We start from the raw sequence: 19194 nt of genomic DNA, 5'->3' as shown, positions 1-19194 counted from the left end.
ATCGACATGGTTCTTATATAACTGTAACACTGACACCCACCTCTACCCATTTATATGAATATATTTACTGTGTAAAAATTTTATTGAAAGACGTTTCCACCTTTAACAACGACAGATTAACAACAATAACTTGATTCGGTCTTTTGAAATATATCACAGGGATATTTTCTAATCAAAACTGTGGATTCATATTTTACAATGTAAGATGATTGGTACATTTGTTTGAAAGAAAAATCATATTTATTATTTATCATGTGGAACCTTTATTGGAAATATATAATTTACTTATTTGTGTGAAAGAATGTTGTTATACCATGAATCAGGTAAAGATTTTTTTTTAAGGTACTGAAGAATCACAGACATGCAGTCCATTTGCTGGAGAGTGAAAAGAGACAGAGATATTTTCTTGTAATTTTGAGTAAACATGACTTCCCGAAAGTGTGTGTGTGTGTGTGTGTGTGTGTGTGTGTGTCAGCAATGTGAGTGTTTCACTACACAGGAGGAGACTCCCCCTCTTACAGGGAACACAGCGACACTGAGGGACTATATGAATATAATCCAAACCCAAACCCAGGGAAAAGAGGTTGAGTGAAGGTGGTGTTGAAGGTGTGGAGGTGGATCAGTGTGTCGGAGGAGACTCTGTAGAAGGACAGAGTGCCAGCAGGCCAGTCCACATACACTCCTACTCTGTGAGAGACAGAGGAGGAGGAGGAGGAGGAGGAGGAGGAGGAGAGGGAGGAGGGGAGTCGTGTACTTCCCTTGTTGTGCAAGACACAATAACCTTCAACATCCGAACACAACAGACTCCAGGACTGATTGTTCTCTCCAAACCTGCTGTGTCTACTGCTTCTGTAAGTCACTGATACATAAACCCTTCTACTCCACTCGACCTCCCAGTAACAGCGACCAGTCAGACCATTTGTACACATAACCTGATACCAGTGGTCAAACCTCTCTAGATGATCAGGATACGGCTGCTCCTCCATCACTGCAGTCAACTTCCTGTTGTTGTCAGACAGTTTGAGGTTTCTGTTTACTGTGTTTGTGTCCAGTGTGAGTTCACAGGCATCTGATGGAGAGAACAAGACACGATACAGCAGCAGTTTATCATCTAACACACCTGATGGGTTTATTTGTTGCTTCATTAACAGACTGACTAATAGATCAAATCTTCACAATGACTCATCTTTTTGGATCTTCTTACAAACTGAGAATTGAATACAGATACACAAGCGTTTGATTTAAACTAACATGTGCTGTCTTGTTTTCATGAATCAAAGTGAACACACACTTACACTTCCTCAGACCAGGTCGCAGCCACTGCTCTCCACCGTGATCCATACTGGAGGAAGAAACAACGCACTCAGATTTAGGACAGGCCTGAGTCTGTTTAAAAAATCTCAGCTCATTCAGAATGCTGCTGCTGAAGTCTGAACAAAGTCCTGAAAAAAAGCTATAAGGTTGACAAGAAGAAGAAGAATATGATCGATATATACTTTTCTAATGATATCAATTTTAACTAAAACTCACAGTCACAACAGGAATCCTGAGAGTCATAGTTGCTGTATAATCACTACTGAATCCTGATGTGGTATTAAACCAGTTAGGAGGTCAGTCTCAGTGGGAACAGAAACTCTCAGCACATCAGTTACCGTCTTCACTGTTATGAGCAGTGCTGTTGGTAACGACTGTGAACCAACAGTCCTGAGCTTGTCAGTGTGACAGAGAAACAATGTGTGAGCTCTTGTTGTCTGTTCATACCTGAGAGTGTCCAGTTTCAGACCAGAAGACAGCAGCTTCACTCTTGAGTCTCCTGGGTGGTTGTAGCTCAGGTCCAGCACTTTCAGATGGGAGGGGTTGGACCTCAGTGCTGAGGCCAGAGAGGTACAGCCTGCCTCTGTGATCAGACAGCCTGACAGCCTGAAGGCACACACACACACACACACACACACACACACACACACACACACACACACACACACACACACACACAGAGAGAGACACACACATTATATATTGTTGTGTATCAATGAGTGTCCTTCTTCTTGTAGGTGTGCATTTACTGATTAGAATGAGCTCAGTGTTAGACTTCCCCACCATTCCTGTGTGAATGTCATTCAGAACCCGTCATAAACAGAATCAGTTAACATGATGATCATCTGCTGAATGAATTTGCTACAGAATTTAAGAATATAAGTATGTACATTTTCTAAAGTCTAGAAATTGTCCTGCAAAGACTTGTTACTGCAGTGTTTCTGAGCATAAAATAAGATCCTGCAATTGTTGGACTCCATCATTGACATCAACTTGTATGTCCAGTAGCATTTAAATTGTCATCTGTTAAACTAAAGATGGTTACTGACCTGAGAGTCTCCAGTGTACAGTGTGTTTTCTCCAGTCCAGAAGAAAGCAGCTCCGCTCCTGAATCCTCCAAGTCGTTGTTACTCAGGTCCAGCTCTCTCAGACCAGAGGACTGGGAGCCGAGGACCGGTGAGAACTCCTGAGAGCAGGTCTTTGTAAGCCTGGTTTGACTCAACCTAAATAGGTAGATCATATATCCTAATTTAGTGTATCAGTACTGTATGACAGTACAGCCATGCAACACAAAACTAGACCAAAGAACGGCAAAATACAGTGTTACACAAAAGCATCAGAGTAACATCTGACCTGAGTGTCTCCAAGGTACAGTGTGGACTCTCTAGTCCAGCAGTGAGCAGTATCACTCCTGAATCCTTCAGGTTGTTGTTACTCAGGTCCAGCTCTCTCAGACTTGAGGACTGGGAGCTGAGAACTGAGGACAGAGCTTCACAGCTTCCCTCTGACAGATTACAACCAATCAGCCTGAAGAAGAGTTTGTGATGAAGACAAACACTGACACTGAAGACAAACACTGACACTCTATTGTCTACAATGTAAAAAAAAAATAAAAAGCTTAGAATTTCCCCTGTTGATGAGTTACTAAATGGTAATGGAGGATCTTGCTTCTAGGTCCAGGACACACAGAATAAAGGAATGGGAACTGAGAACAGATTTGAAGTACTGGCCTCATCTCTCTGTGAACTTCTAACTACCAAGTGTTTTTTTCGTAGGTTGCAGAGAGTGACTCTTGTTTGCAGATTTTATCAGCTATAACTAGCGAGCATATATGCTTACGCTAAAATCAAAAAAAATTTAGTTGGTTGTAAATTCCATCACAAACTGACATTCTAAATGTTTCCTGCTGTTTAATTTTGAAAGCCGGTAAACTGGAAAAACAAGTTGCTACACAAAATCGCCGCAGTATGATCTGACCTGAGAGTCTTCAGTGTACAGTGACGACTCTTCAGTGCAGCAGAGAGCAACTCCACTCCTGAATCCTGTAGGTAGTTGTTACTCAGGTCCAACTCTCTCAGAATCGAGGACTGGGAGCTGAGAACTGAGGACAGAGCTTCACAGCTTCTCTCTGACAGATTACAGCCAATCAGCCTGAAGAAGAGTTAGTGATGAAGACAAACACTGACACTGTTTCTATTGTCTACAATGTAAAAAAAATAAAAAGCTTCTGAATTTTAGAATTTCCCCTGTTGATGAGTTACTAAATGGTAATGGAGGATCTTGCTTCTAGGTCCAGGACTCACAGAATAAAGGAATGGGAGCTGAGAAGTACTGGCCTCATCTCTGTGAACCTCTAGCTGCCAAGTGGGTTTTTTGTAGGCTGCAGAGAGTGACTCTTGTTTGCAGATTTTATCAACTATAACTAGCGAGCGTATGCTTACGCTAAAACAAAAAATAATTGAGTTGGTTGTAAATTCCATCACAAACTGACATTCTAAATGTTTCCTGCTGCTTAATTTTGAAAGCCGGTAAAATGGGAAAACAAGTTGCTACACAAAAGCGCCGCAGTATGATCTGACCTGAGAGTCTTCAGTGTACAGTGACGACTCTTCAGTGCAGCAGAGAGCAACTCCACTCCTGAATCCTGTAGGTAGTTGTCACTCAGGTCCAACTCTCTCAGAAGGGAGGACTGGGAGCTGAGAACTGATGAGAGCTCCTGGCAGCAATTCTCTGTGAACTTGGATTGACTTAATCTGAAATATAAATAAGTACACAAATATATTTATTAGTGCTGGGCAACGATTCCAATTTTTAATCGTGATTAATCGCATGATTTTCTGCGATGATTGTCTTCTGTTTTCATGACAGTCAGAGCATGTGAATGCAGCTCACTGTTCATCAACATAATGCACTGTAACTACGAGGTGATGATGGTTACCCAGCGATGTCCAGTAGTCTCCAGTGAGAACAACAGCTGGTGCACGTTGTAACGCCGTCGCTTTTGTAGTCCTCTCCTTTTCATACAACTCGTGTATTCTTCTTGTGATGCTGCGTCTTGAGGCTCGTACGTGCCGTCATTCGTTGCGATCCTAAGAACGTTCCTCAGACCGACATCTTCGACAATACTAATCGGCCTGCAGTTTGTAGCTATCTTCGCTGTGGCATTTGGTAGCTTGTCTTGCTTTTGTTTATCTGTACTTCTCCCACACACTGCATCTAACGTAGTCTGCCATAGCCTCCCTCCACCGTTTGTTTGGGTGATTTGCTGGCATCAACAGTGTGTATTGCATTTTTTTTTAAACTGCGTTAATGCCCGATAAAATAATTGTCGGCGTTAATTAATTAATGCGTTAACGCGATAATAACGCGTTAAGTTGCCCAGCACTAATATTTATGTTTTGCTTTAACATCCAACATGTTAAATGTATTTTCAAGTACATTTTTGGATTGTTCTTGTCATGTAAAGTGCAGACATATGTTCATCAAAAAAACAGTAAAAAACCAAAACAATATTTATCTCTTAGTTACAAGCAAGCAATTGTTTCACCAATAGGGAAACAGTGTCATGAATGGAATTCATGACAGAATTTCTCTGGTGAGGATTTCTGCAATTTACAAGACAACGTTAAACAAATGCATCACAACGTGATCTGACCTGAGTATCTCCATGGTACAGTGTGGACTCTCGAGTCCAGCAGTGAGCAGCTTCACTCCTGAATCCTTCAGGTTGTTGTTACTCAGGTCCAACTCTCTCAGACTCGAGGACTGGGAGCTGAGAAGTGAGGACAGAGCTTCACAGGTTCTCTCTGACAGATTACAGCCACTCAGCCTGAAGAAGAGTTAGAAATGAAGAAAAAACACTGACACTGTCTCTATTATGTGAGAAATGTACATTTTGGCCTTGAATGAACTAGACTGTAAATATTTATTCATTCATCTCAAGAAACAATTTGACAGACTTCAATTGATCAACTAATTAAATTGTTGTCTAAACATTGCAGTGTATTTAGACTTAATTTTATTGAGAACAACCCGACACATGTGACAAAGTGTCTGCACTTATCTGTGCACTTACAGAGCTTTGTTGGATGCTTTGACCACTGGCAACAGCCACAGAAAAGCCTCTTCTGAAGCAGAATATTTCTTCAGGTCAAACACAGCCAGATCGTTTTCTGATGACAGTAAGATGAAGACCAGAGCTGACCACTGACCAGGAGACAGTTCATCCGTGGAGAGACTTCCTGATCTCAGGGACTGTTGGATCTCCGCCACTAGAGAACGATCATTCAGTTCATTCAGACAGTGGAACAGATTGATGCTTCTCTCTGGAGACAGATTCTCACTGATCTTCTTCTTGATGTACTCGACTGTTTCCTGATTGGTCACGAAACTTTTTTTATTTTTCAATAGGCCTTGTAGAACAGTCGGACCGGTCTGCAGAGAAAGACCCAGGAGGAATCGGAGGAACAGGTCCAGGTGTCCATTTGGACTCTTCAAGGCCTTGTCAATAGCAAACCTTTGCACCTCAGCCATAGATGTTTTACTGAAAACCATTCGTATTTGTTCACCACGTGTCTGTCCTGGTTCACACATCACATTCTTGTGTTTGTTAATGACTGCCCTCTCTACGTAAAAAGCTGCCAAAAACTCCTGAACACTCAGATGGACAAAGCTGAACATCTTGTCTTCAACATTCTTCTTACCAAGTTCCTCTTTGAAGATCTCTGTGAACACTCCTGAGCACACCGAGGCTCTACGGACATCAATGCCACTCTCTTTGAGATCTTTCTCGTAGAAGATCAGGTTGCCCTCTTCCAGTTGGTGGAAAGCCAGTTTTGCTAATGACTCAATGTACTTAATGCACCTTTTTTGGCCATACTTCTCGTTTGTCTGATACATCTGAAACACAAGGAACTCTGCATACATCTCAGTCAGTGTCTTGGGCAGCTCTCTTCCCTTTCTGGTTTCCATCACATTCTCCAGAACTGTAGCAGTGATCCAGCAAAAGACTGGGATGTGGCACATGATGTGGAGGCTTCGTGATGTCTTGATGTGGGAGATGATTCTGCGGGACTGCTCCGAATCTCTGAATCTCTTCTCGAAGTACTCATTCTTCTGTAGGTCAGTGAACCCTCTGACCTCTGTCATCATGTCAACAAAATCAGAATGGATCTGATTGGCTGCGGCAGGTCGTGTGGTTATCCAGAGGCGAGCAGAGGGAAGCAGTGTCCCTTTGATCAGGTTAGTCAGCAGCACATCCACTGAGGTTGACGCTGTCACATCAATGTTAACTGCCTGATTTCCACTGGTAGAGCAGGCCAGATGAAGGCGGCTCTCATCAAGTCCATCCAAAACAAACAGAAGTTTGAATTTGCTCTTGTCATAGTTGGTGTTTCCTGATGACTGCAGAGTTGTAAAGATGTGATTAAGAGCTTTATCCTTGATGTCTCTGGTCTCTGTGATACATTCATGAATGAGCTCTGCCAAACAAAACTTTTCTCCCATCCATAAATTCAGCTGGCGGAAGGTCAAGAGGAAAATGAGATGCACATCTTGATTGGCTCTTCCTTCAGCCCAGTCCAACACAAACTTGCGCACAAGAAACGTTTTGCCAATTCCTGCAATTCCATTTGTCAACACTATTCTTACGGGTTTATATCTTCCAGAGGGGTGTTTGAACATGTCACAAGGTTTAATTGATTTCTCTGTTCCTGCTGGCTTCACCACCACTGCCTCAATCTGCCTGATCTCATGCTGTTTGTTGATGTGTACGTCAGCCCCCGCTGTGATGTACAGCTCTGTGTAGATATCATCAAGACGTTGTTCATCCTTCTTCTGTGCCCACCCCTCTTGTGCACACATGAACTTATCCTGGAGGTGTGATTGAAGCAAGTGTTGGTAATACGAGATGTGTCGTGGCTCTGGTACTGGAACAATCTCATCTGTGTGAAAGAAATAGAACAAAAACATTAGGCTGCATGTTCACAGATGCCCCTTTCCGCATGAGCTAGGTAAACACGTGCCTTTTGCTTTGTTGACGGTTTGTTTCTGAAGAGAAGCTGAAGGGCAGTCGAACACACTTTTTAGTTAAAGGTGGAGCAAGTTATCTGTGGACAGTATTACAGTATTTAGAGATATTAATTGTGAAACACCAAGTTATCTTAACTCTTTGATTTAGACACATCATTCTCTCAACATCCCAGCCTTGCAACATTTAAACCGTTATGTCAAGGAGATGTCCACTGCAACCACAGCCCTTGACTGGTGACCACTGAGCAGCTGCTGGTGTTGCTGCCAGCTACTGGATAAAATGTCACAAACAAATGTCCTGAAGCATCAGTTTCACTATTCTTCCTCTCAAGGTTCAAGGTTTATTTTGTTGTCCTACAACACAGGGTTGCACAACAAAATACAAGTTGTAGTATCTTTATGCTACACAAGTAAATAAAAACAAAACTATTGTTTATGGTAGTACAGGGATGTCGTAGTAAAGAAGATGCTCTGAAGTCTGGTTTACGGCAGCTGATACTTCTTTCTTCTGAACGGAAGAGACAAAGTGGTATGTACACTTTGTCTCTTCCGTACATACCAGAAAAAACAGCAGCTTTACCTTCAATCGGAGAGGAGGAAGTTTCTTTGTTCTCTGAAGTCTCTCCAACATCATCGACATCCACTGACGCTGTGTGAGAGAGCTTATGTGTTATGTTATCAATTTCACTTATTTCTTATTATTTATCATCAAGTTAATCAGTGCTTATTAATTGGTTTTCATTTTCATTTTTTAAAAATTGTTTTAAATGAATGTAGCTGATTTGTTGGAGGGTGATTTGTACGAGATCAGGCTTCAAATTATCTTCTTTGGTGATTACAATGAGCTTCTGTACAGAGAGCCAGTTCCTTTACAAGTATTGTATTGCACTTCAATCCACTCTTTTTGCTAGAAAAAACAAAATGACCAAAGTGTGACTGACCTTCTTGTCCTGACTTGGTGTCTGACAGACTCTGCACCAGATCATTCCTGTTTATCTTCTCTAAAACCTTCTTGGTAACCTTCAGAGCTCCATTAAGTTTAAAGGTGTTCACCATCAGATCCACTGTGTCCCGCCTTTCTGCCTTCTCCAGCTTGGACACTTTGACAGTTTTGTAGCCTTCCAGGATGTCGGGCTGCTGCAGATACCAGTTAAAGTCCTTAAATTCACTGTCTCTTAACTCCTCCAGAGTGTTCAAAAGGTCCTCTGACGTCATTGTGGCTTCCTGCTAAAATCAAGCAGTTTTGTCAGTCTGAAGGAAAACTGGAAAACAAAAGTGTCAGAGCAGCAGCAGGAGCTCTGATTGGTCGACACAGGAGCCAGTCTGGTCAGTTAGAGCTCCTGCTGCTGCTCTGTGGGCTGCACTCAATTTCATTTTGAAGTGGCACACTGCTTACACTTCTTGTAATTATTAGCTAACATGCTTTAGGTTAATTAATATGAATATCACAGTAGTTCTTACTTGTTAACACGTGAAAGCGTCCAATGTTTGCCGGAGGACAACACAAATGTCCACTTCATGATGACAATAGAGGGAAAGTCAGAGAATCATCAAAGTCATTAAGATTCATAAGGGGAACATGAATGTCTATATGACAATCCATCCACTAGTTCATGAGATATTTCAGTTTGGACCAAAGCGCTGGATCGACAGACTGCTAAAAACATTTGTCCTTCTATACTGGAGCAGCTGCAACAATCCTGTTACTCTCCAACACTAAATAAACGGGAAGCATCTTGATGGCTTCAGTGTAGAGACAGAGACCAGTTTACAGTCAAGTGAAAGGAGTTAAAAGAGACCGTAAGCTTCACTTCACATTACAAATGTATCCTCGAAGTTATCTACATAATGAGCTAATGCATAAAAATAATAACACATCACTCTTACCTGAAGGTTTGGAGAATGTTAAAACATGTCGACATCATCAAAGTTCGGTTACTCTGCAGTCTGGCTGCCTAGTTAGTTCAAGAAAGTTGAATTAAAGGAAGCAAAAAATGAGGAAATACAGTCAGGCTGGGATTTTAACTTCAGCTCCAAATTCAGGTTCCTCTTTTTAATGTGAGTTCCTGTTAATATCCACCCGACATTGTTCGTTACTACATTAACACAACAGCATGACATGTTATTTTTGTGTTCAGCTGACTCTTGTCCTTTTAACTTTCCCAGATAGCAACATTTCTTTTGACCCAAGAGTGTCTCATGAAGATCAAAGACTCTTGAGATAAGAGATCATTTGTGCCATTCACAGATTTGTACGTATACCTTACAGAAAAAAGTGTACATAAGCAAAAGACGTTGCTGTGGTTATTTTGCAACACTCAAATTTAAGCACACTTGTGTAATCGCAGCTTGACAGTAACATCATTACTCCAAAAAGATACAACAGACGGAGCAGAAACCTGCTGCCTTCAAATGACTGTAGAGTCACCCGGGTAAAGGCATTTTAGGCTGCTAGCTGTTGTGGATGACATGCTGGTAAGAATCATTCATCTTTATCCTGTATCGCTCTCATTAAAATAATCGTTCCTCTGTGATCCCATTGCAGCATGACCTGTCTGATTTTAATTAACCTTTGGGTACCTAGCCCTATTTTTAGGCCTCTGCTTGAAAATTGCATTCCCATACTAAAAAGACTGTAATTATGTAACTACAAAATCTATTTTAATAATTTCGATGTTATAATAAAGGGAACACTTGTGAGATTTATTCAGATGTGTAAATATTGTGTATATGTTACTGGTTAATAGTAAATGAAGATGGCACACAGCTCAAATTGAAAATGTTCAGGTTCGCCTGAAAAAAAGCACTGAAAGCATGAATATATTTTTTTAATGATGTGGTCGAAAGTTTAAACCTCTCCCAAATCATAGCACAACATGTCAGCAGTCTCTCTAAAAAAGTGAAGTAAAGAATAAAATAGTTAGAGAGGTTTCAGTACAGAGGTCAGACGAGGTCATCATTTTGGAACCAGCTGTTCCATTGTACTTTTATATACTATATAACTATATATTTCACTTGTTTTATCACTAATAGTGTTCAATACATCCAAATACAGCAGTTTGGCATCAACTTGAGAGCCAGGGTCCTCTCAGAGCCTGTAAACCATGGATCCATTCTCGTCTGACTGCAGTCTTCATGTGTGAGTGATGCTATCTTGGCCTATGATTGGTCAAATTCAGACTATGACACCTCGTTCGACACGTCAGAGTCTCAGGAATGCAGTAGGAGTAGCCTGGTGTTGATTGACAGAATCATTAGCCAGTAAAAATCCAAAATTCGCCACGCTTCGCCACGCGTAAGAACGGATTCGGCGAAAGTGAAATCCCTACCCCCCGGTCCCCCAGGCTTGGAATATTATACCTTTTTCTTCATGATTCATCTCAAAGTAAGGGGCTTTTATGGCTTTTTCTGCGGTGGAGCGGCTTGGTGTAGTTGTGCTTGTTGGCTTGTATCGTTGCAATGGTTTCACAGAGAGAAATTCTGAAGATATTTCTGGATTTGTTGTCGAATCCTCGTGCTTTCTGATATGTTGGTTGGCCGTGTTAGCCATTAGCTTTTTGTTAGTAGCACTCTCGGGAGTGCGGAGCTCGCCGAGTCATGGCGAAAAATACGTGATATTGTGGTACATGTTCTTGTTGATTATATTAGTTTGTGTATAATTGTGTTTGCAGTGTGTAAAATGGTTTACATGATTATGTTGCCCAGAATTTCTTCGTTAAGTCGGTATATAACATGTGTGTAGCATTAATTATATTTGTTTCTGAAAAGTGCATTCTACGACACTCTCTTCGCTAAACTGTCTCGCTCTGAATCCCAAATGGTCCTCGCTCGTTACCAGAAGGTTTAAAGGTTTATTTTGTTAAAAGATGAAGAAGAAATCAGTCAATCAGGCCACAATGTCGATCATATTTCAAGAGTTTTATTGAAAGAAAAACTCTTCGAAGAAAGAAAAATGCAGGCACACATCACAGAGTCATGTATCATGTCATGGTTTCAAGTGAAAGTGTTCAGTACATCCGTGCGTTATAGTTCCAGTAAGAAGTCCTTCTCGATTCATGGACGCCAGTGAAGACAGTCGAGCCTCCCCAGTTGTATTTCTTGAATACGTTTTAATGCGTTTGAGGGCTTAAAATGTCCGCTCGACAGAGGCAGCAGATTTTAGGATTGTCACCGCCCAACATGTCAGGCTAACCCACTGACCAATCACGTATGGTTAGGCCAGCTGGCAGGCTCTGGCACGTCAAAGAATACGCCCAACATGTCAAATTAAAGATCGGATTGGTTGAACAATCAACTATATCGTCCCCATTCACTTAAACTGCAAAGGGATTCACTTGTGAGTCTGCAGGCCTCTGTTCTTACCTAGAGACACAGAGGTGAAATCTTATTGGATAAAAGCTCGACTTAAAACAAGCTGCACTGGAAGCAGAGCAACCGAGGAAGACAGTAGCTGTGCAGTGAGAAAATAAGATAATGGGAAAAATATTTTTATAAATTGTAATACATGTAGTGTATTTAAGAAAAAATATTAAATTATAAAATAGCTATAACTTTGTGATTATGTTTAGGCCAGCAGAGAAGGCTTGGTTCAGAATGATGCAGCTATAATTTGAACAAAAACTAGAAAGACTTGGGCTTATCACAGTCAGCTGTGTGAGTGTTATCTTAACACAGGAGCAGACTCTCCCTCCTACAGTGAACACAGAGACACTGAGGTATCAGGCACCCAGAAACCAAACCCAGGGTAAAGAGGTTCAGTGAAGGTGGTGTTGAAGGTGTGGAGGTGGATCAGTGTGTCGGAGGAGACTCTGTAGAAGGACAGAGTGCCAGCAGGCCAGTCCACATACACTCCTATTCTGTAAGGGACGGAGGAGGAGGAGGAGGAGGAAGAGGAGTGAGGGAGGTCTGTTTTTATTTGTTTGTGCCAGACAGCATCGTAACCATCAGTATCGGAGCAAAAAAGACACCAGGACTGATCGTTCCCTCCAAACCTGCAGTCGTTTATGTTTCCTTTCCTCTTGATGCCTTTGTAAGTCACTGATACATCACCTCTTCCTCTCCACTCGACCTCCCAGTAACAGCGACCAGTCACACCATTTGTACACATAACCTGATACCAGTGGTCAAACCTCTCTGAATTTTCAGGATACGGCTGCTTCTCTCTCACACGTGTCACCTTCCTGTTGTTGTCAGACAGTTTGAGGTTTCTGTTTACTGTGTTTGTGTCCAGTGTGAGTTCACAGGCATCTGATGGAGAGAACAAGACATGATACAGCAGCAGTTTATCATCTAACACACCTGATGGGTTTATTTGTGGCTTCATTAACAGACTGACTGTTTAATAGATCAAATCTTCACAATGACTCATCTTTTTGGATCTTCTTACAAACTGAGAATTGAATACAGATACACAAACGTTTGATTTAAACTAACATGTGCTGTCTTGTTTTCATGAGTCAAAGTGAACACACACTTACACTTCCTCAGACCAGGTCGCAGCCACTGCTCTCCACCGTGATCCATACTGGAGGAAGAAACAAAAACGAACCTTCAGAAGCTTCCTCATCAATGAACTTCAGACTTGAGACTTAAAATATTAAAAATAAAACAACAATAAAATAACAACAAAAGGTCAGACAATAAAATACGAAAAGGTCAAAAGAAAAGGTCAAAATATAATTTATAGTGTTGATTTAAAAAAAAAAAAAGATTCAAACATATACGTTTTTATCTTGGATTGAAAAATATTAAGTAAAGTCAATTTTATTCATGAAGCCCAATATCACAAATCACAAATGTGCATGCAGGGGTTTTATAATCCGTTCAGCATCTGATACCCTCCACCCTTAGACCCTTGATTCAGAATTAGGTAATGGTTTGTGAACACTTGGGTATTTATCATAAAGAATGTGTGTCATAGGTGTCAATAAATTATCAACACCAGATCCTGGTCTGATATTAGTAAGGGGGTCAGTCTCAGTGGGGACAGGGACTCAGCAGTGCTGTTGGTAACGACTGTGAACCAACAGTCCTGAGCTTGTCAGTGTGACAGAGAAACAATGTGTGAGCTCTTGTTGTCTGTTCATACCTGAGAGTGTCCAGTTTCAGACCAGAAGACAGCAGCTTCACTCTTGAGTCTCCTGGGTGGTTGTAGCTCAGGTCCAGCTCTTTCAGATGGGAGGGGTTGAATGTCAGTGCTGAGGCCAGAGAGGTACAGCCTGCCTCTGTGATCAGACAGCCTGACAGCCTGGAGAGGTAGACACAGAATTATATTTAATTCATTTTCATCTATTCTTTCCTTGGGTTCATCAGATCTTGTTGATGAAAACAGCTGCCTGCTGCTGCTAAAAAAGTAAATGATTAGAACAGTGAGAGGTGCTTCAATGGTCTGAGGAGATGACTGTCTCATATGATAAAAGTTTGTCATCTTGAGTGACAATATTTACACTGAGTGTGATTATTTGATCCACTGCTGGATGTAAAAATAATGATAAGAGCAGCTTTAATGATTGTAGAATGTGCCCTTTGCAGAAAATTGGTACTGCAACTTTTGATAAATCCTGCTGATGTTGAGTATCTTTTTACGTACAAATTAACTTGTACGCCAAACAATATTTAAATACTTATCCGTTAAGCAAAAAAAAAACTGACCTGAGAGTCTTCAGTGTGCAGTGCGGGCTTTCAAGTCCAGCAGCGAGCAGCTTCACTCCTGAATCCTTCAGGTTGTTGTTACTCAGGTCCAGCTCTCTCAGACTAGAGGACTGGGAGCTGAGAAGTGAGGACAGAGCTTCACAGCTTCTCTCTGACAGATTACAGCCACTCAGCCTGAAGGAGAGTTAGTGACAGAGCAAACACTGATAAGGTTTCACATTTATAAGGTTGCCTTTACACAGTAGTCAAACAATCAAGCATAAGGGTCTCGGGTGACGACACCATCTTTTGAACGATTAGTGTTTTTTGTTGTGTATATTGATTTAACAGCTGTTACTAAAAAAAATCTAAAAGTTAGGTCATACCTCTGTTATCCCAATGATTTACACAAATTCATCAAAGCCTTAAATAAACTAGCTATAATATGACAGATACTTTTTTAATTTCATGGCTGCATTAATCTTTGGAGGTTTAATGAAACTGAAGAAACGATCTGAAAGATTTTTCAATTGATCAACTAATCAACTGACTAAATCTTGCAACTATCTGCTGACAAAGACACTCATTAGTTGAGAACATTCCGGCACATGAGACACATTTAGCCATTATATTTACACTTACAGAGCTTTATTAGAGGCTTTGACCACAGGCAGCAGCCTCAGAAGAATGTCCTCTGAAGCAGAGTATTTCTTCAGGTCAAACACCTCCAGATCATTTTCTGATGATAGTAAGATGAAGCCCAGAGCTGACCACTGAGCGGGTGACAGTTCATTTTTGGAGAGACTTCCTGATCTCAGGGACTGTTGGAGCTCCTCCACTAGAGAACGATCATTCATTTCATTCAGACAGTGGAACAGATTGATGCTTCTCTCTGGAGACAAATTCTCACTGATCTTCTTCTTGATGTACTCAACTGTTTCCTGATTGGTCTCTAAGTTTCGTCCTGTCTGTGTCATCAGACCTTGCAGAGAATTCTGATTGGTTGGCATGGAAAGACCCAGGAGGAAGCGGAGGAACAGGTCCAGGTGTCCATTTGGACTCTGTAAGGCCATGTCCACAGCACTCTGGTAGAGATGTGTTGGTTCAGGTTTGATTCTAAATAGAAACCCCCACCAGGAGTTTGATTGTTTTTCTGACAGCAGATTGACACCAGAGTTGATGAATGTCAGATGGACATGAAGAGCAGCCAGAAACTCCTGAACACTCAGATGGACAAAGCAGAACACCTTGTCCTGGTACAGTCCTCTCTCCTCTCTAAAGATCTGTGTGAACACTCCTGAGTACATTGAGGCCACTCTGATATCGATGCCACACTCTGTCAGGTCGGATTCATAGAAGATCAGGTTGTCTTTCAACAGTTGCTCAAAAGCCAGTTTTCCAAGTGACAAAATCATCTTCCTGTTTTCTGGACTCCAGTGTGGATCTGTCTCAGCTCCTCCATCATACTTGATGTTCTTCAGTTTGGTCTCAACCACCAGGAAGTGGGTATACATCTCAGTCAGTGTCTTGGGCAGCTCTCTGGTTTCCATCACATTCTCCAGAACTGTAGCAGTGATCCAGCAGAAGACTGGGATGTGGCACATGATGTGGAGGCTTCGTGATGTCTTGATGTGGGAGATGATTCTGCCGGACTGCTCCTCATCACTGAATCTCTTCCTGAAGTACTCCTTCTTCTGTGAGTCATTGAAGCCTCTGACCTCTGTCACCATGTCAACCCACTTAGGAGGGATCTGATTGGCTGCTGCGGGTCGGGTGGTTATCCAGAGGCGAGCACGCGGAAGCAGTTTCCCCATGATGAGGTTTGTCAGCAGCACATCCACTGAGGCGGACTCTGTAACATCAGTCAGGATCTCATTGTTCAGGAAGTCTAGAGGATGTCGACACTCGTCCAGACCGTCAAAGATGAAGACGACCTGGAACTCTTCAAACCGGCAGATTCCTGCTTCTTTGGTTTCTCTGAAGAAGTGATGGACAAGTTCCACCAAGCTGTACTTTTTCTCCTTCAGCACATTCAGCTCTCTGAAAGTGAATGGAAATGTGAACTGTATGTCCTGGTTGGCTTTGTCTTCAGCCCACTCCAGAGAGAACTTCTGTGTTAAGACTGTTTTCCCAATTCCAGCCACTCCCTTCGTCATCATTGTTCTGACTTGCTGGTGTCTTCCAGGTAAGGGTTTAAAGATGTCCTCACATCTGATTGTTCTTTCTGGTCTGTCTGCTTTCCTGAATGCTGCTTCAATCTGTCTGACCTCGTGTTCATCGTTGACCCCAGCGGTCCCTCCCTCTGTGATGTAGAGCTCTGTGTACATCTGATTCAGAGGAGTTGGATTTCCTGCTTTAGCAATCCCCTCAAACACACACTGAAACTTGTTCCTCAGGTTGGATTTGAGTTGACGTTGACAAATTGCAGCAACAGTTCCTGGATGAACACACAAAAAATGAGATCAGTCAGTGGGTGTTCATGTAAATATGAGAAAAGTAGAGTGTGGAAAATCCTCTTACGGCTCTGCAGACAGTCAGCCAGCCCTTCCTGCTTCATGCTCCTCAGGACCTGCAGTGTGATCTTCAGAAATACCTCTCTGCTGCTCCTCCTCTTCTCTTCCTCCTCACCATCCAACACCTCCCCATCCTCACTCTGCCTCTTTAGGCATTCTGGGTAATCAGGGCTCAGAATCCTTTGGAACGTTTTCAGCTCGCTCTTCACAAGGGTGACAATGCTTTTCTCAAGTTCCTGGAAAATAAGAAACCCTAATCATTTAAAGTTGTGTTTATTTTATTTGGAGTTTGAGGTAAAAGTTGTTCTTGGACATTTACACACCAGAAATGTTAAGTCCAAATCCGTTGGATGATGCTTGACGGACTGGCCACTGGTAACTTGCCGAACACTGCAGAGAAAACAGAAAATATGATGATTGAAAATATTTTGCATATGTTGCTTTTGGGGACATGCACTAGGTGAAACTCTTTTCTGGTATCAATCATGACACCCAAGAAGCTAAATTTCACTTTGAAATAGCATCTTATTTATTACATACTTCTTTAATTTTCAACCATGTTGTACATCTGAATTTCCTGAAAAACTGGTCTGTGTCTTTGTACTAAATCCGGTGCTGATCGATAGAAAGCCTTGGGAAAGAAAACTGATTTGATTTATGAAAAAAAAGCATGGTCCCTCAAGGAGATTTGCAAAAATGATTCTCAAACCTCATCACGTTGGAGTTATATACTTTCAGGTGGTCTTAAATTTTGATGTTCAATTACAGCTCCCCAATCAGCACAAATAAGCATTATGTTGCGTGGAACTATTGGTGATATTTTCCAAACCATATGCAAATCACAAAGTCAACAGGGAATAATGACAATAATAACTTTAATGTAAAGTACCTTTAAAAACAGGGCTTTGACAGACAAAGCAAAAGCTGGATACACAGAAGACAATAAAACAACAGAAAGGCCAAACAAAAGCAAGACACAATTAATAATAAATAAATATATTTTGTGTCATGACTTGATAGAAGGAGAGCTGCAGAATAACAAACTCATCTGGTTTAACTTCTTACCTGTCTTCAGCAGAGGGGTGATCATCTGCGAAGGTAATAGGATGAATCATGGACTGGTCACTTTTGAGGGACACACAGCTGGGTTCAGGTCTGGGAGAGTCTGGTCTCCGCTGCTGCTGCTCTGGGCTTCAACACAACACACACAGAGCTCTGACTGTGAGTAATGTTCATGGAGGGATTTGTGTGCTGAGCTCTGACATGGAGAAGAGTCGTGGACATTCAGAGATCCTCGTCTTACCTTTGAGCTTTGGTCTGTCTGTCATGTTCCTCACACAGAGTGGTTTTAGAAGGAGGGCCTCCCTCCTCTGTCTCCTCGCACTGATTCATAGCAGAGCCCTGCACCATCACAACAACACACCAAGATGCTGTCAGCGCTCACATATTATTCATCATCATTCCTGTCACTGACGGACTGCTGGATTCATTTTTGAGGGATCAGTGAAGAACGGCTGCACTACTGGTATTCTGTTTTTGTTTCATGTATCCAGGAGATAAGGGGGGACAAGTTAACTGATAACACAAAATAAAATATATATAAGTATCAAATTAGTCAAACTACAAACAATTTTGTTTGGTTACAGAAAATGCTTGTATTCTTTTATGTCACATTTTCATTTTTTTAAGCTGTTGTATAACTGCTTAGTCTCTTAATTACTCAAAGTAAAAATGGCAACAATATTTTCAGTTTTGGCAAACAAAAGTTGCTTTCACTTTTTAAAAGTGTGTGCTGAGCCCTGCTGAACAGTCAGTCAGATCTCTGATATTATTTGTTCCCATTTGTATGGAAAAAAAAATCAGAACTAAAGGTTGTGGGACATTTTCATACCACTTTTAGAGGAAAATAAAAAAGTCATAATAACGTCTCCATAGTTATAAAGTCTGAGGAAGATAAACAACAGATGAGCTGATGTAGTTCTGATATTATTCCTCTAGATGGAACAAATCAGCAGCCTGCTGTCACATACGTTTACCTTTGTGGTCTGGAAGGAGAAAATAATCTGCGACACGGAGAGGAGTGTATGGAAGCCCAACAAATAAAGATCCTGTAAATCACTATAATGAGATACTATCTCCAAAAAATGACTTAGCATCTCATAATTATGAGATAGTAAGTCATAATTATGAGATGCTAGGCCATACAAAATTCTTCCCAAGGTTACTACATGTTAAAGTAAAAATAATTAAATAAATAAATTGAATCGAGCAAAAGTCAGAAGATCTCCAAAGTCATTAAGATTCATTCTGAGGAAAACAGACAGGTCGACTTGTGAGACAGATCAACATTGCCATAGAGCCACGAAGCTAACACTGCAAAAAACATATTACATTTGTCCTTCTATACTGGAGCAGCTGCAACAATCCTATTGCTCTTCAATACTAAATAAACAGTAAGTATCTTGATGGCTTTAGTGTAGAGACAGAGACCAGTTTACAGTAATTTGAAAGGGGTTGAAAGAGACGGTAAGCTTCATATTACATTACAAATGTATCCTGAAAGTTATCTTCATAATGAGCTAATGCATAAGAAGGAAAACACAACTTTCTTACCTTAAGGTTTCATATTACGTACGTAGAAAGTCCGATCGCTCTGGAATCTGGCTGCTGCATCGAGTCAAGAAAGTTTACAAGAAATGAAGAACGA

General features: G+C 41.3%; 2 protein-coding genes across 2 annotated transcripts; both read right to left on the bottom strand.

Annotated features, from left to right (window-relative positions):
• Positions 1 to 491: 491 nt before the first annotated feature.
• Positions 492 to 8859, bottom strand: LOC142949828 (NACHT, LRR and PYD domains-containing protein 3-like). Its single transcript, XM_076091671.1, is given in 12 exon segments — positions 492 to 1069; positions 1296 to 1342; positions 1762 to 1920; positions 2364 to 2537; positions 2668 to 2841; positions 3292 to 3465; positions 3894 to 4067; positions 4970 to 5143; positions 5390 to 7256; positions 7925 to 7993; positions 8286 to 8571; positions 8806 to 8859. Coding segments are annotated over 11 exon segments (3864 nt in total). The 5' UTR covers positions 8560 to 8571; positions 8806 to 8859.
• Positions 8860 to 11247: 2388 nt separating this feature from the next.
• On the bottom strand, positions 11248 to 19068 carry LOC142949781 (NLR family CARD domain-containing protein 3-like). The gene is made up of 9 exons (XM_076091607.1): positions 17791 to 19068; positions 17553 to 17678; positions 16811 to 16877; positions 16495 to 16723; positions 14617 to 16411; positions 13996 to 14169; positions 13433 to 13591; positions 12822 to 12868; positions 11248 to 12591 (listed from the first exon to the last, which is right to left on the bottom strand). Exons 1-9 carry the CDS (start codon positions 17895 to 17897, stop codon positions 12035 to 12037), a joined length of 3261 nt encoding a protein of 1086 aa, XP_075947722.1. The 5' UTR covers positions 17898 to 19068; the 3' UTR covers positions 11248 to 12034.
• Between the last annotated feature and the right edge of the window lie 126 nt (positions 19069 to 19194).

This window comes from Anarhichas minor, unplaced genomic scaffold, assembly GCF_050575085.1.
Source record: "Anarhichas minor isolate MPS153535 unplaced genomic scaffold, ASM5057508v1 ptg000014l, whole genome shotgun sequence".
Taxonomy (NCBI): domain Eukaryota; kingdom Metazoa; phylum Chordata; class Actinopteri; order Perciformes; family Anarhichadidae; genus Anarhichas; species Anarhichas minor.
Note: the sequence above shows the minus strand (reverse complement) of the source record. Positions and strands in the feature narration are given on the sequence as shown.